At 36.5% G+C, this 14,657-nt stretch overlaps 1 protein-coding gene across 1 annotated transcript; it reads right to left on the bottom strand.

Moving 5' to 3' along the window:
- Nucleotides 1–7,148: 7,148 nt before the first annotated feature.
- On the bottom strand, nucleotides 7,149–12,046 carry LOC116032303 (LRR receptor-like serine/threonine-protein kinase GSO2). Its single transcript, XM_031274801.1, has 3 exons — nucleotides 11,527–12,046; nucleotides 9,560–9,775; nucleotides 7,149–9,163 (listed from the first exon to the last, which is right to left on the bottom strand). The coding sequence occupies exons 1-3, from the start codon at nucleotides 12,044–12,046 to the stop codon at nucleotides 7,149–7,151; spliced, it is 2,751 nt and encodes a 916-aa protein (XP_031130661.1).
- Between the last annotated feature and the right edge of the window lie 2,611 nt (nucleotides 12,047–14,657).

Here is a 14,657-nt window from a genome sequence, read left to right as displayed (position 1 = left end):
CGCATAATCGAGGGCTGACACTTCTGCTTCTAAGGTGGATGAGGCTGTCAAGGGAAAGGAAAGAGCCATCACTAGATTGCCCATCGAGTCACGAAGGCAGGAAAGAGCCATCACTAGATTGCCCATCGAGTCACGAAGGCTGGCACCTCTAGCGGCTCTAGAGGTAGAAAAGGAAGCATCAATATTCAGCTTTAATCTGCCCGAAGGAGGCTTGTGCCATTTTATCCATGTTGAAGTGTGCCGCCTTTGTTGAGCAAAATTAAACGCCAAACCTTCCTGAATAATAAATAAGTCCGAGTTTCCACAGGAGTGCAAAGGTGTTGCCAAAGATAGCAACCTGAATTCCCGTTTTACCTTTTGAATCAAGATTAAGGATGAGAAGGAGGTTCTCTCAAAGATTGCAGCATTGTATGAAACCCAAATCTGCCATAAAAGAAATGAAGGCATTAAGTTTGCTATTGTACCAGCAGCAGATGTTGGAGAAGCTATTAACCACCATGAATGGCAAGCTGCACGAATAGAAGATGCTCTGGAAAGAGTAACTCGAAAAGTTGCAGCAAAGTAAGTCCACACAGAAAATACTTCCTTGCAACTAAACAAGCAATGCTCCATGCTGGCCAATGATTTCCAGCAGAACGGGCACACTGATGGTAGATTTACTCCAAAACGCTCGAGACAATCTGGGAAAGGCAGGAATCTGCGCAAGAGTTTCCACATAAAGATGGACAACTTGGTAGGGATCATCTTATTCCAAATACTTGTTGATGAGAGCGTTGTTCCGACTTTATGGCGAAGATGTTCATAAGCAGATTTGAAGGTGAAGATCCCAGAAGACAAAGTCCAGGTTGGGTTTCCATTAATAATTTGCATGCAGTCTTCTACACATTCAGAAATTTCAACCATCCTTCTCCAAACATGCGTACCCATATGTAGGCGTTGCTCGTTGGAATATCTACCTTGCATGAAGTCAGTCCAGATAGAGGAACTAGTTTTGTATTTGTACCATAACCGGGCTGCGCTCGCTTGTTGAATCGTTGTCAATGAGCGAATTCCAAGTCCCCCTTCCTCCACTGGGTAGCAAAGTTTGTTCCATGATGCCCAATGAAGCTTTGGTTTGCCCTCAAAATGTCCCCAAAAAAACCGTGCCATTTTTCGTTCAATGTCTTTTATCACCTGTATGGGAAGCTGGACGACTGCCATTGTGTATAGTGGAATTGTTGTAAGCACATGTTTGATTAAAATCATTCGGCCACCTGGAGATAAAAGTTTGCGGTGCCATCCTTGAAGTTTCCTGTCCATGGATTCGAGAATGCTTTGATAATACAATACTCTATTACGTCCTTGGAACAGATTAACGCCGAGATACCTAAAAGGTAGAGTCGAACGCTGCATTCCGAGAGCACTTTCCATGGCGCCAATGCGGTGTGTGGGGCAGTGCTTGGAAGTGACAAAGAAGCTCTTTTGAAAGTTGATGCGTTGACCTGAGGCTTTTTGGTAAACTTCAAGGAGGTTTGTGAGACCCCGCAGAGATGAAATTCCACCATTTATAAATATGATAATGTCATCCGCAAACGCTAGGTGGGTAACTCTTGGGCAGGTAAGAGATGTAGTGTATGGAGAAATTAACCCAATTCCAATTTTATTGATCAGCATGCGCGAGAGTGCTTCCGAAACAAGGATGAATAAAATGGGAGATAATGGGTCTCCTTGCTTGACACCTCTTGTTGGTTGGAAATAGCCGCTACAGATTCCATTTACCATGATCGATAATCTGGTGGAGGCCAAATTATTCAAAATCAGATTAGTAAAGTCCGTTGGAAAGCCAAACTTGGAGAGCAGATTGTGTAAGAAGGGCCAGGCCACCATATCAAAGGCTTTCTTCATATCCAGCTTCACTGCCACATTGGAGCCTCGACAGCGTTTATTCAGAAAAGATCATTTCAAAAGCTAGAAGAATATTATCATGGATGCTTCTCCCTTCAACAAAGCCTGCTTGCTCTCGAGAAATAAGATTTGGGAGTATCTTCCGGACTCTCGTTGTAATAATTTTTGTGAAAATCTTGCTTGCAAAGGAACACAAGCAAATTGGTCTAAAGTCGGCAAAGGTAATTGGATTTTGAGTTTTTGGAATTAAAACAATCTGAGCACTTGCTATCCCTTTAGGGACCGGTACTCCCGCAAAGTAGTCCAGGACTGCCATGAACACATCTTCATGGATTAAATCCCAACAGTTGCGATAGAATGATCCTGAGAAACCATCTGGACCCGCTACACTATCTGGATCTAAGTTCCAAACTGCTTCCTTGACTTCTTGTCGAGTTACCATTGAAGATAGCATTGTGATTTCACCAGCAGACAAACTATCAGAAATATGCAGAAGTGCCTCCTCAAAGCCAGTGCAATCTTCAGCTTTAAAAAGGTTTGTAAAAAAATTGACTGCTTCCGCTTGTATATCCGTCTGGTTCGTAATCAAGGCACCCAATGAATTTCTTATAGAATTTATTCGTTGTCTTCGATGCCTGTCTTTCACCGTGGCATGGAAAAATTTGGTGTTAGCATCTCCGTCTTTTAGCCATTTAACTCGAGCTTTTTGTTTCCAGAAGCTCTCTTCTTGACTTAGGGCCTGTAAAAGCAAGGCCTGCTCTTTGTTAAGATTCTCTCTGTTCAACTTGGATGGGTCTTCATCAAAAAGGCGCTCTTTCTCAGAAACTGAAAGCTCCAAATTTTTCACTCGATCAAAAATATTTCCAAAGACCTCTTTATTCCAGATTTTAAGAGCTTGCTTCAGACGTTTTAGCTTGTAAGCCAGAGCTCTCATTCCACCCCCATCTGCATGTTGTTGCCAACTAAAGGAAACAATTTCTTTGAATTCTGGAGGAGAAAGCCACGCATTAAGGAAGCGGAATTGCTTTGGAGCGGCAAAGTCAGATTTTTCCATCGTCAAAATGAGTGGTGAATGATCTGAAGTAGATCTGCTTCTTAATTCTGCTCTGACATTTGTAAAAAAATCCCGGAAGGCATGATTCAGAAGAAATCTATCCAACCGTTTCCACACTCTACCAGTATTTCTCACCCCTGACCAGGTGTATAGGCCCCCCGACGTAGCTATATCTACTAGTGAATTATCAGAAATAAAGGTCGAGAAGTCTGATAAATCGCCCACATTTGGAGTTGCGTTGCCTCTGTATTCGGAAATACTAGATATAGTGTTGAAGTCGCCACCTAGAAGCATTGGTTTCGAGTCCTGAGTTAAGGTGCCTAGCTGGGACCATAGAGCATTCCGTTCTGCTCTAGTGTGTTTAGCATATACCACAATCATATCAAAGGAAAAGTTCCAGAGAATATGAGAGATGTTGCATTGAACAAACTGATCAGCATCAGTAGCAATATTAACATTAAGGGCGTCAGACCAAAAAAGCCACACCTTACAAGCATTCGAAGCAAAGAAGAACTGAAAATTTAACCTTAGTGCGAATTCCTCGATACGAACAGGGTTGAGGAAAGGCTCAATCACAGCAACAAAGTCGATACCCTCGCGTCTGACAATACGCCTGAGTCTGCGGCACGAGGACAACAGACCCCGAGAGTTCCAACAGAGAACTCTCATTTTAAACGATGGGAGAAGGAGGCTCTCGCGATCTTACCCGCCGCTAAGCGAGTAAGGACAGCAGGAGTTTGAGAAGAATAATCTTTGCGGGGCTTGCGTTTCCTGGCAGTTACCGCAACAAGACCCGTCTTGGCTGAGATAGACAGTTTTTCGGTGAAAATCCGGCTAGCTTCTTTCCAAGATTCAATTGAGGTCCTTGAGAATTTATGTGATCTCTGAAAATCTTCACCATCTGACATATGTCCTGGACAAGTGTCTTTGTTGTTTTCGAGCTGGACTCCATGATCGTCGATTAACGTTAGTCCAAGGTTGAGATTGCTATCCAGAATGGTGATCTCTAGTGGCGAGGAAATATTGTCGACTTTGGTTGTAATGTGATCGGTGACAGGTGGATCCTTTTCCTCGGTTTGATGGGGCGGAGCAAGTAGATGTTGGGCCTCTGTAATTGGTCGCCATATTTTCTTTGGCGGAGCAACAAGCTTTTGTGGAGGTAGCTTTGGAGGAGCAGGGTGAACTTGAGGATGTGCAGCTTGAGATGAAAGGATTGATGGCTGAAGTTGGTTACGACATTCTTCTTGAAGATGGTCAAGTCTACTGCAAAGCGAGCAGTAGGGAGGGATGTGTTCGTACTTCACTAACTGAGAAAATCCCCCACAAGAGCCATGATGAATCCAGACTTGGTCTGGGATTGGTTTCGACACATCCAATTCCACGCACACTCTGGCAACTGAAGGACGATTCTGAGATAGAGTGGATGCGTCAGCTTTGAGAGGGGTTCCTATTAAGTTGGCGATTGAGAAAACAGCCTGCTTGTCCTGAAGGTGTACCGGTAAGCCCTCAAAGCAAATCCATACTGGCACCACTGGTGACTCAACATCTGGTCGGAAATCTGGAGTCCATTTGAAAATCCTCATAATATAGCCTTGTATGGACCAAGCTTTTCGTAACCAGCAACGTTGATAGTCATCTTCCTTGTCGAAGTTAATAAGAACATGTCTTTGTTCTAAGAGGCCGAGAGTGAAATGGCCAGCAAAACCTATCTTGTCAAAAGCTTTTTTGAGGAGGGCCATGGATGGGCGACCTTTCACAAATTTTCCGATCAAGGCAAATTTGAATCTTTGGGATAAGGATTGGATATCTTGATCGGAGAAGCTAACAGCAGGCATACCTTTGAAACGTTCTGGCGGTCGCAGATTTAAAGACACTTTTGACGAAGAGGATAGGATATCAGCAAAGGACCGCAGTGGTGGGGGCGCGGCAGCCCCCGGCGCCGCCGCCATGGGAGGGTTTAGCGAGCAATTGGGCTAGGGCTTCTTGTCTGTCTCCTGGCAATTGTTCATTTACCAAAACTCAATCCAATTAGTATTTTGTATTTATATTTAATTATTTATCTATATATACATATAAATGCGGTTAACCGACCTTTCGAACCGAATTAACCGTTAACCGAAGTTTCAATATTCCTTTAACCATTAACCGAACCGAATTTTTCGGTTTTCGGTTCGTTTAATGGTTAACCAAAAACTTTCGGTTTGGTCGGTTAACCGAAAAATTTCGGTAAATTGCACACCCCTAACTCAATCCACTATGTTGTTATTATTATTAATTTATTATATAATAGTAAAGTAAATACTAGTATGTAGTTAATTTTTAAAGTTTGTATAACTCTCGTCAATTTTTTTTTTTTACTATTTTTAGTGCTAAAGTAATAAGTTTAATTGGAAACAATTAATCAAGTTATCATATTTGAATATTTTTATTATTTTGTGTTTTAATATAACTAGTGAATTTTATTATTTTATTAGGTAAAATAATATAAATATTATTATTATTATTATTATTTTTGAAGTGCTTTTATTAAGATAATAATAAACAGTGGACTCCCATAGTGTATATTCGTATCTGGTCAGGTGAGGTGAGTTTTTAAAAAGTTTGCCTGAATCGAGTCAGGTGCAAGGGTAAGTGGAGAAAATATAACTGCGAATGGACAGTGGATGTAGCGCAGCCATTACCTGTTGGAATTTTTTAGCTAAAATGGCTATTTTGTGGTACAAATATTTGTGGGGGTCCACTTTCGATTTAAGTAGGGTAAAAGTGAATTTGGGTTCTTCGTAATGAGACGAAGATATTGATATATTCTACGCTCAGAATGGGTAATAAGTGAATTAGAAATTAATTCTTAAAAGTGAATCTATTTGAGAGAAGTTAAATTTGTATTGTCAATTGTGTAGCAAATTCGGATAATGCAATGGGAATTAGCATTAGAAATATGCTAATTTAATTTAACACCTTAAAGTGCTAATTAAGCATTGTAATAGTGCCATTAAGTACTAATTAAAGTGCTTAATTAATTAAGCACTTAGTGGTGTCCTTTCATCTGCCTTGGGGCAGCAGCACCTGCGAGAGGTGCATTTGGCACTTGCCTAAGGTGCTGAATTTGCACCTGCGAGAGGTGCAGGTTGGTGCAACTCTCCACAGTTTTCGAAGGTTGAATTTCGGATGTTACAGACTTCTCAGTCACTCAAATATTTTGAACTCGGGTCATTATGGTCGGTACAAATTAATTGAAAAGTCAGGATACCAAATGATACTTTGATTAATTCTGAAACACAAATTTAAAAATACATATGAGACATTAGAATATTCGCGCAATGCGCGTGTGATAACTAGTCATTTTAAAATGCAATGAGTAAGTTTGTGAAAACCAATAAACAATACAAAGCATCTCCAAACGGTATAATTGAAGGGACAATTAATGTCAAAACCATTAAGTGAAAATCTTTGGCCAAAACCTTTCAGTATTACAACTTTACAAGAATCAAAAACTGAAATTCAAGTTTTTTATGTAGTACTACGTAGTAAATAAGGGACAAGTAATGTCAAAAGGGAACACCATCTTTCTTAAAAGACAACACTGCAAATAAGCATCACTGCTGATAATATCTTCAGTAAATCCACAACCTGCAGAAATTTTCTTAATACAACTAATATCAATGGACAAGAATATATATATGAGGGCAAGAAAAAAAAAAGGAGAGTAAGAGGTAAAAATAAAAAAACAAACAAACAAAAAGCCTCATAATAACTTACATTAGTTTGTGAGCAATAGAAGTTTTATCTTGTGTAGGGCTAGATGCACATCCTTCATGTTCATCCTCTCAATTGGAGTTTCTACTGAGCAGTTCAAAGCCAATTCCATAATAGATGATAGGCATTTCACCTTTGCATTAAAATTTGCATCACTTGATGCAACTAAATCAGCATCAATTACATCGATTACTCTATTAGGCAAGGATTCTTGAACCCAACTCCTTAAGCTAACATTTCCAAAAAACATCTCGCTATCAGGCTTTTTTCTTGTGAAAGCTTCGATTAGCATGATGCCATAACTGTAAACGTCGCACCTTGTTGACACAAGTCCTTCTGACCCATATTCTGTAATCAATACCAAACTTGGTCAAATTATATTACGATGACAAAATTATATTAATTTACACAAGCAAAAATGCCATACAAGCTATAAAGAAATTAAAGAGAAGAATCATCGTGCACCTGGTGCGATGTAGCCTAATGTAGCTAGGGTCCTTGTGTGTAAAACGCCATCATCACTGTTTAGTAATTTCGCAATCCCAAAATCACTAACATGAGCAATCATGTGCTCATCTAGCAGAACATTACTCGGTTTCAGATCGCAATGAACCGCGGGTGTTGAACAATTGTGATGAAGATATTCTAAAGCACTTGCCACATCAATCATTATGTCCAACCTTTGCTTCATGTCGAGGAAATGATTTTCTGAATATAGCCATTTCTCAAAGCTCCCATTAGGCATGTATTCAAGGACTAAGGCCTTAAAATCCGGATTGGAACAGCAACTTAAGACCTTAGTGAGATTTCGATGGCGAATGTTGCACAAAACCTTGCATTCAGCCTCAAAAGTACTATGGAACTCTTCTTGTTGCAATTTGAAGACCTTAACAGCAATGTTTCTTCCATCCTCAAGAACACCCTTGTAAACAACCCCAAAACTCCCTACCCCAACAACATTGCTATCATTGTACCCATTTGTTGCTTCCATAAGCTCATAGTATGTTACTCTTTCCACTGTTTTCACAGCTAACAAATTTTGATTCCTAACACCTTTCATCTTCTTTTGACAAACAACAATCACTAGTCCCACAACAAGAACAACAAAAGAGGCTATAATTCCCAAGGCCATATATATAAATCGATGGATTCTTTTTCCATTATTTGACCTTTGAGCTGAAATACTAGGGCATGGTGGGACATGAAACCTTGGAGCTCCACATAATGCTTCATTATTCATGAACGATAGGCTCGTGAAGTTTCTAAACGAACCATTGGAAGGGATTTCGCCTCTTAAGCTATTGAAAGAGACATTAAAATGGACAAGATATTTAAGGGCTTGCAGAGACATTGGAATAGGACCACTGAGATTGTTATGAGACAAGTCTAATGATTCCAAACTTAGCATCCCCGCAATTGTCTCTGGTATTTGTCCATTTAGATTGTTCTTTGCTAGAAGGAGAGATATCAAATTTTGCAAGCTTCCTAGTGTGCTTGGGATGGTGCCAGAAAATCGATTTTCTGACAAGCACATTAAGGTTATAGCCTTCAAACTCCCAATATCAGGAGATAAAGCACCACTCAAAGAATTGGAACATAGGTCAAGCTCTAAAAGGTCTTTCATGATCCATATGTTTGGAGGAATTCTACCCATCAATCTATTGGAACGGAGGTGTATATATCGTAAAGAAATAAGGTTCCCTAAGCATTCAGGGATGGGACCCGAAATTTGATTTTCCATTAAATAAATCAGCCCCAATTTCTCCAACTTGCAAAGACTACTAGGAAGCGGTCCTCTTAATTTGTTATTACCCAAGTACAAACGTTCAAGTCGTTGTAATCCTTTCAATGTGTCTGGAATAATTCCTCCCAACTCATTTCCAGTCATTTCTATAGTTTGTAAGCCACTTAGATTTCCAATCTCTCCTCGGATTGAGCCCCTTAACCCGTTACCCGCTATCCCAAGGTCATGTAGCGAGGAAGAAAAATTTCCAATGGATTTGGGAAGAACTCCATGGAAATCATTTAAACTCAGATCCAAAATGTACAACTCTCTACAATTGGTCAAAGAAGCTATGAAGCTTAATTCCGGTGATGAAGACTCACTTGATAAACCATTTCCAACAACTGAAAAGAAACTTAAGAACCTAAGATCTCCTAAAGATTTTGGAATGGACCCAGTCAAGTAGTTGAATCCAAGAATTATATGTGAGAGTTGAGAACAATTTGAGAGGCTTTGAGGTATAACTCCACTTAGCATAGTTTCAGATACATAAAGTTGTTCAAGATTGGGTAATGCATGCCCTATAGTGGAAGGAAGACTCCCCCAATGTTGATTCATTGAAAGGTCAATAATTCTAAGTGTTGTGATGTTGAATATGACTTCAGGAATCAAACCACTTAGATTATTGGAATGAAAATCAAGAACCTCTACTTCATTAAGCCTTCTAACTTCTTGGGGTATTGTACCTGCAAAAAAAAATCAAAGAGTTTGAAAAGTGTAAGGCCCTGTTTGGTAAATGGATGTTGGCTGATTGGGTGGCTGTTTGGGTTAGAATGTATGATTTGTTGATAATATTAGCTGACTGTAGAAAGATGTTTGATAAATTGGCTGTTCGCTAATAGTTATTTGGTATAATTTTTTTTCTCAAAAAGCTAATTGAAAAGACTGCTTTGAGTAGCCTTTTGAATTTTAGCATTTTGGAGTTACAAAAAGCTTATTAACCAAACAACTAATAGTGGTCAAATAAGCCAAAATTGGCTGATAGGCTGATTATTTACCAAACAGGGCCTAAATAATTTTGTGGCCCGTGGAGATCAAATTTTGTATGGAGGATTGTGTAAACAACAAATTCACAAACAAACCTGAGAAAGAGTTTTCATAAAGATCTAACTCTTGAATGGAAGTTAAGTTTCCTATTTCCCTAGGTATGGATCCAATGAGATTATTTGTCAGCAATTGCATTAGTTGAAGTGAAGTAAGGTTGAAAATGGTCTTTGGTAAAACTCCAGTAATATGGTTCGCTCGTAGATTCAAAATCCTCAAATTGCGAAGATTGCCAAATTCTTGTGGAATTTCACCTATGAGGCAATAATACAATAATAGAATGTGAATTACAAATTAAATTAAGCATTCTAGTGAAATGTAATTGAATAAGCACAAAAACAACCTTATGTCTAATAATCTAGGGTATAATTTTCTTATAGTGTGATATATAATTGATATTGTGATGATAAAATTATCTTACTCATGCACGAACATGCACATATATAATGCTGACTTTATTCCTGAAAGAATGGAGCTTACAAAGTGATATGACATGCTATGTGAAAAATAATTTTTTTTTTATTATTAGTTGATTATGTGTACTGAAAACTTGCATTTCTTGTAAGCTTGAAAAGTAAAAAAAAAAAAACAAAAAAAAAAACAAAAAAAAAAAAGACTTCCGCATGGCAGCATGCGGTAGCCTTTTTGTACTTTCTTTTATTTATTTATTTATTATTTTTATTATTTTGTTATTATATTATAATGTGATGTGAAAGCAAATTATTTTTTAAAATAAGAGAGTATTGCAAAAATGAAGAGAAAATACTCAAAATAGTAAAGAAAATTGCAACCTAATTAAAATTAAAATTAAAGTGGCCAAAGACCTTGTGGTCTACTTGGTTTACACTCCCACATGGAAGGAAATGGTTTTAAGCCTCAGTGGAGGCGTGGGGACTTTTTGCTGTGGTGAAGACTAATTGAAAGTTAAAAAGACAAATAGCATAAAGCTTACTCTAGAAACTTGTTTGGAGGGGAGCAAAATGGCAAATATTTGGTCAGGGGCCAAAAAACATGCACTCTGTAACAAGTAAATGTGCCTTCCTAAAATATTATAATATAGACAAGTAAATGTGCCTTCCTAAAATATTATAATATAGTAAATTTGGTAATAATTAGAAAAATACCTAATCTGTTCAATTTTTTCAAATGTAAGGATAAGAGTTCTTAGTTTTTTCCTAAACACTTTACCCATCCCTCCCTTAAAAAAAAAAGTGATGATAATTTTATAATTATTAAAGCTTTCAAGATTGGAATACTTATAATTTATAAAAGTAACTTTGTTGGAGCATTATTGGGTGGACCGTAGTCCACACAGTTGTGTGGACAACGGTCCAAAAATACATAAAGTACATTATTCTAACTCATATTTTAACACATAAAGTACATTATTTTAACTCATAAAATACATTATCTTATCCCAAAAATTTTAGTATTTTAACACATAAAGTATATTATACATTATTCTAACTCATAAAATATATTATATATATTATTATAACACAGAGTACGTTATTCTAATTCATAAAATACATTATCTTACTCTAAAATATTTATTATTTTTAAGATCTAAAGTACATTATTCTAATACGTAAACTACATTATTTTAACTCATAAAATACATTATCTTACCCTAAAATATTCATTATTCATGCATGCATAACAATGAATTTTTTTTTTATTAACAGTTAATAAATGAGTTATGACTTATGAAGACCTAAATACGAAGACTTGTAAAGTTTGTGTGCTAATTAGACAAGAGAATACAATATTTTTCTATATATATATCTTTTCAACACTTAAACACGTTTATAATTACATCAAAAGTTATATTAAGTAGCAAAAACACAATTTTATTTTCTTAAATTTGCATAACAACTAGTGATACTCTAAGAATATTGAGAATAAAGTATTTTCTTATATTTTCAATACTCTTATAATTGAAGGAAAAAAAAAAAGTATTGATGAAGTAATTATAGAAAAGACAAGCAAAGAATTTAATTTGTACCTGTTAACCTGTTAACTCCAAGATCTAGTAGTCTGAGCATCTCTAACCCTCCAATTCCTCTTGGTAAAAATCCAGTAAACTCATTCCTTCGCAACACCAATGATTGAAGCCATGAACATGAAGATAAATTTGTTGGTAGTGGGCCACTAAGTCTATTACGGTCTAAATAAAGTTCAATTAGATTTGGAATGTTGCCACATAGGTTATTCGGAAGGGTACCGGATAAACCGTTTAGATTAAGGTTAATGCTTTGAAGGGTTGAGATGTTGAAAATAGAAGTTGGGATTGAACCAACAAAGTTGTTTGTACTCATATCTAGCACCTCCAAGCGATGAAGATTCCCTAACTGTTGTGGAATTTGACCCGTGAGATTATTAGTGGGCAAAAGTAACGTTTTTAACCGTTGCAAGTGACCCAACTCTTTGGGTATATTCCCATATAAAAGGTTATGGCTCATGTCCAACAAAGATAGAAACGAGAGATTTCCCAAAGATGCAGGAAGCTGTCCAGATAAGCGCATACCTGAAATATTCAATGCAATCACTCTATGATGGTGAGATCCACAAGTGACTCCAATCCAATTACAGACAGGAACTGTACTGGACCAGTTACGAACCAAGGCATTATCTGGATCAACTAAAATAAAATGATTTTTCAAATCGATAAGAGTAGATTGATCGGTGCTGATATTTTTAGTACACTCGATGAAAGTGTTTGGGGCAGAATGGAAGAAGATGGTCAAAAGAAAGAAGAAAGAAAATGCTTTCATATCCATGAATAGACAATGATGAGTATATTTGAACAAGGACTTGCCTGGAGAAACTAATGAGCCACAATCTAAGTATATATAGCCGAAATGCCGAACCCAAATATTACATATTCCAGTCTTTGGGAGAAGAATAAAGGAACATGGAAATATAAAAAGTAGTCCACTCTTCTCCATGTCATTACCCTTCCAAGGGGAAATATTTGTTGACTTAGTCGTTTTTGCGTAAACAAGCATTTGCCCAATCTAGGGGTGATACTTTTTTTGGGAGTTGTTATCCCTAATTTAGGGATTGGAATTTTAATTTGTCCCGTGAATATCCAACAAAAATACTTGGTATGGATAGAGTTTTTAGGTGATTGTGGGTGATGAGTTTAAAAAAAAAAAAAAAAAAAAAATTCACAATAGATCGAGTTGGATGCAGTTTTATATACAAAACTCGTATAGAATCTAACTCAATCCATTATGTTGTTGTTGTTGTTATTATTATTTAATAATAATAATAATAATAGTAAAGTAAGTCCTAGCTAGTATGTAGTTCCTAGATCAGGGAATGTTATTGCTCATACCCTTGCTACTGCGGCCCGTAATCAGGTTGACTCTATTTCGCCTCTCTTACAGTAATCTACACCTTATGGTTTTGTTTTCAAAAAAAAAAAGTCCTAGCTAGTATGTAGTTAATTTTTAAAGTTTTTATAACTCTCGTCAATTTTTATTTTTTATTCTATTTTTAGTACTAAACTAAATAATAAGTTTAATTAAATAATAATAATTTAGTTATCTATCATATTTGAATATTTTTATTATTTTGTATTGTAATATAACTAGTGAATTTATTATTTTATTATGTAAAAATAATATAAATATTATTATTATTATTTTTGAAGTGTTTTTAATAAGATAATAAACAATGGACATCCATAGTGTATACTCGTATCTGGTCGGGTGAGGTGAGTTTTTAAAAAGTTCATCCGTTGCGGGTCAGGTGCGAGGGTAAATGGATAGAAAATATAAGTGTGAGTGAATAGTCGATGTAGTCATTGCCAGCCTAGTCTAATGCATTGTCATTCTTATTTCTAACAATAGTATACTTTGAAATCTAATTTATTTAAATAGTGTAATATTTTCAATGTACCAAATATGATATTGTCTTCCTTTATTCTCCGATCCTTCTAAGGGGAAACATTTGTTGACTTAGTCGTTTTTGCCTAAAAATAGCATTTGCCCGATCTAGGGATACGGTATACTTGTTTGTGTTTGACAATGTCACATTTTCACATTTGGCTCTTTGTACTTCAGTAGATTGAGAAAATATGTATGAACATATACTACATTGTAATAGAGTCAATAGTATTAAAAAAAATGATGATTAATTAATCTGTATGGTTTACATAAACCTATAATATTATTTTAATAGAACAAAATTCATACTATTACATGCATAAGGTCCACAATATAATTTGCGTAAATATAATCAGTTTTAACCATGGTTGAAAAAATCGCTAGGCGCTCCCTAGGCGCTTGGGGAGCGCCTAGCGCCTAGGATGCCTAGCCGGGGATTAATCGACGCCTAGGCGTCCGTGTATTTTTTATTTTATTTTTTATTTTTTAAAAATTTGTTTAAGTATTTTTAATTTTTTAAAGACTAATAATTATAAATTATATAATACTTTAATAGTTAATACTAAAATATTAAATATTAACCTAAAATATATCTAAAGTTTGTATAATTTAGGATTATTTCGCTCAAAACGATGTTGTTTTGAGTGAAATAACCCATTAAAAAAAAAGAACAATAGTTAATCGACCGACTAGAAGGCCTAGTCGGTGCCTAGTCTGTCTAGTCAACGCCTAGGCGGTCAGCGCCTAAGCGTCCTAGGCGGTGCTTTGGCGGCCTAGGCAGTCGTCTAGCCGGCCAGCCACCTAGACCACCATTTAATATGATACGCTAGGCGGGGATTAATCGACGCCTAGGTGGGATTTTTGCAACACTGGTTTTAACTCATGCCCATCCCTATCATAAAGCCTAGCTAGCCAAGTCTATTCTTCCCCCGGATCTTAATACAATTCAAAGTCTTCTGACTCTTCTAAGTTCAAATTCCTCTAACTATACTCTTAATACAATCACATATTTGGTTCACATAATAAGTAAAAAAAAAAATAGAATAACATTACTAAAAATAGATCTATTTCATTATTCGGTAAGTCATTTTATTCATGTGAATGACATTTTCAAGAAGGAGTCATTCCCCTTACAAGAAGAATAATTATTCCTAAAGTCTAGAGAAATCATCATATTAGGCTATTTTGAGTTACTAGGAAATAACTTTTTTTTTTGTAATACATAGTTTATTGTCAGTCGCAA

Source organism: Ipomoea triloba, chromosome 10 (genome assembly GCF_003576645.1).
Source record: "Ipomoea triloba cultivar NCNSP0323 chromosome 10, ASM357664v1".
Classification (NCBI taxonomy): domain Eukaryota; kingdom Viridiplantae; phylum Streptophyta; class Magnoliopsida; order Solanales; family Convolvulaceae; genus Ipomoea; species Ipomoea triloba.
Note: the sequence above shows the minus strand (reverse complement) of the source record. Positions and strands in the feature narration are given on the sequence as shown.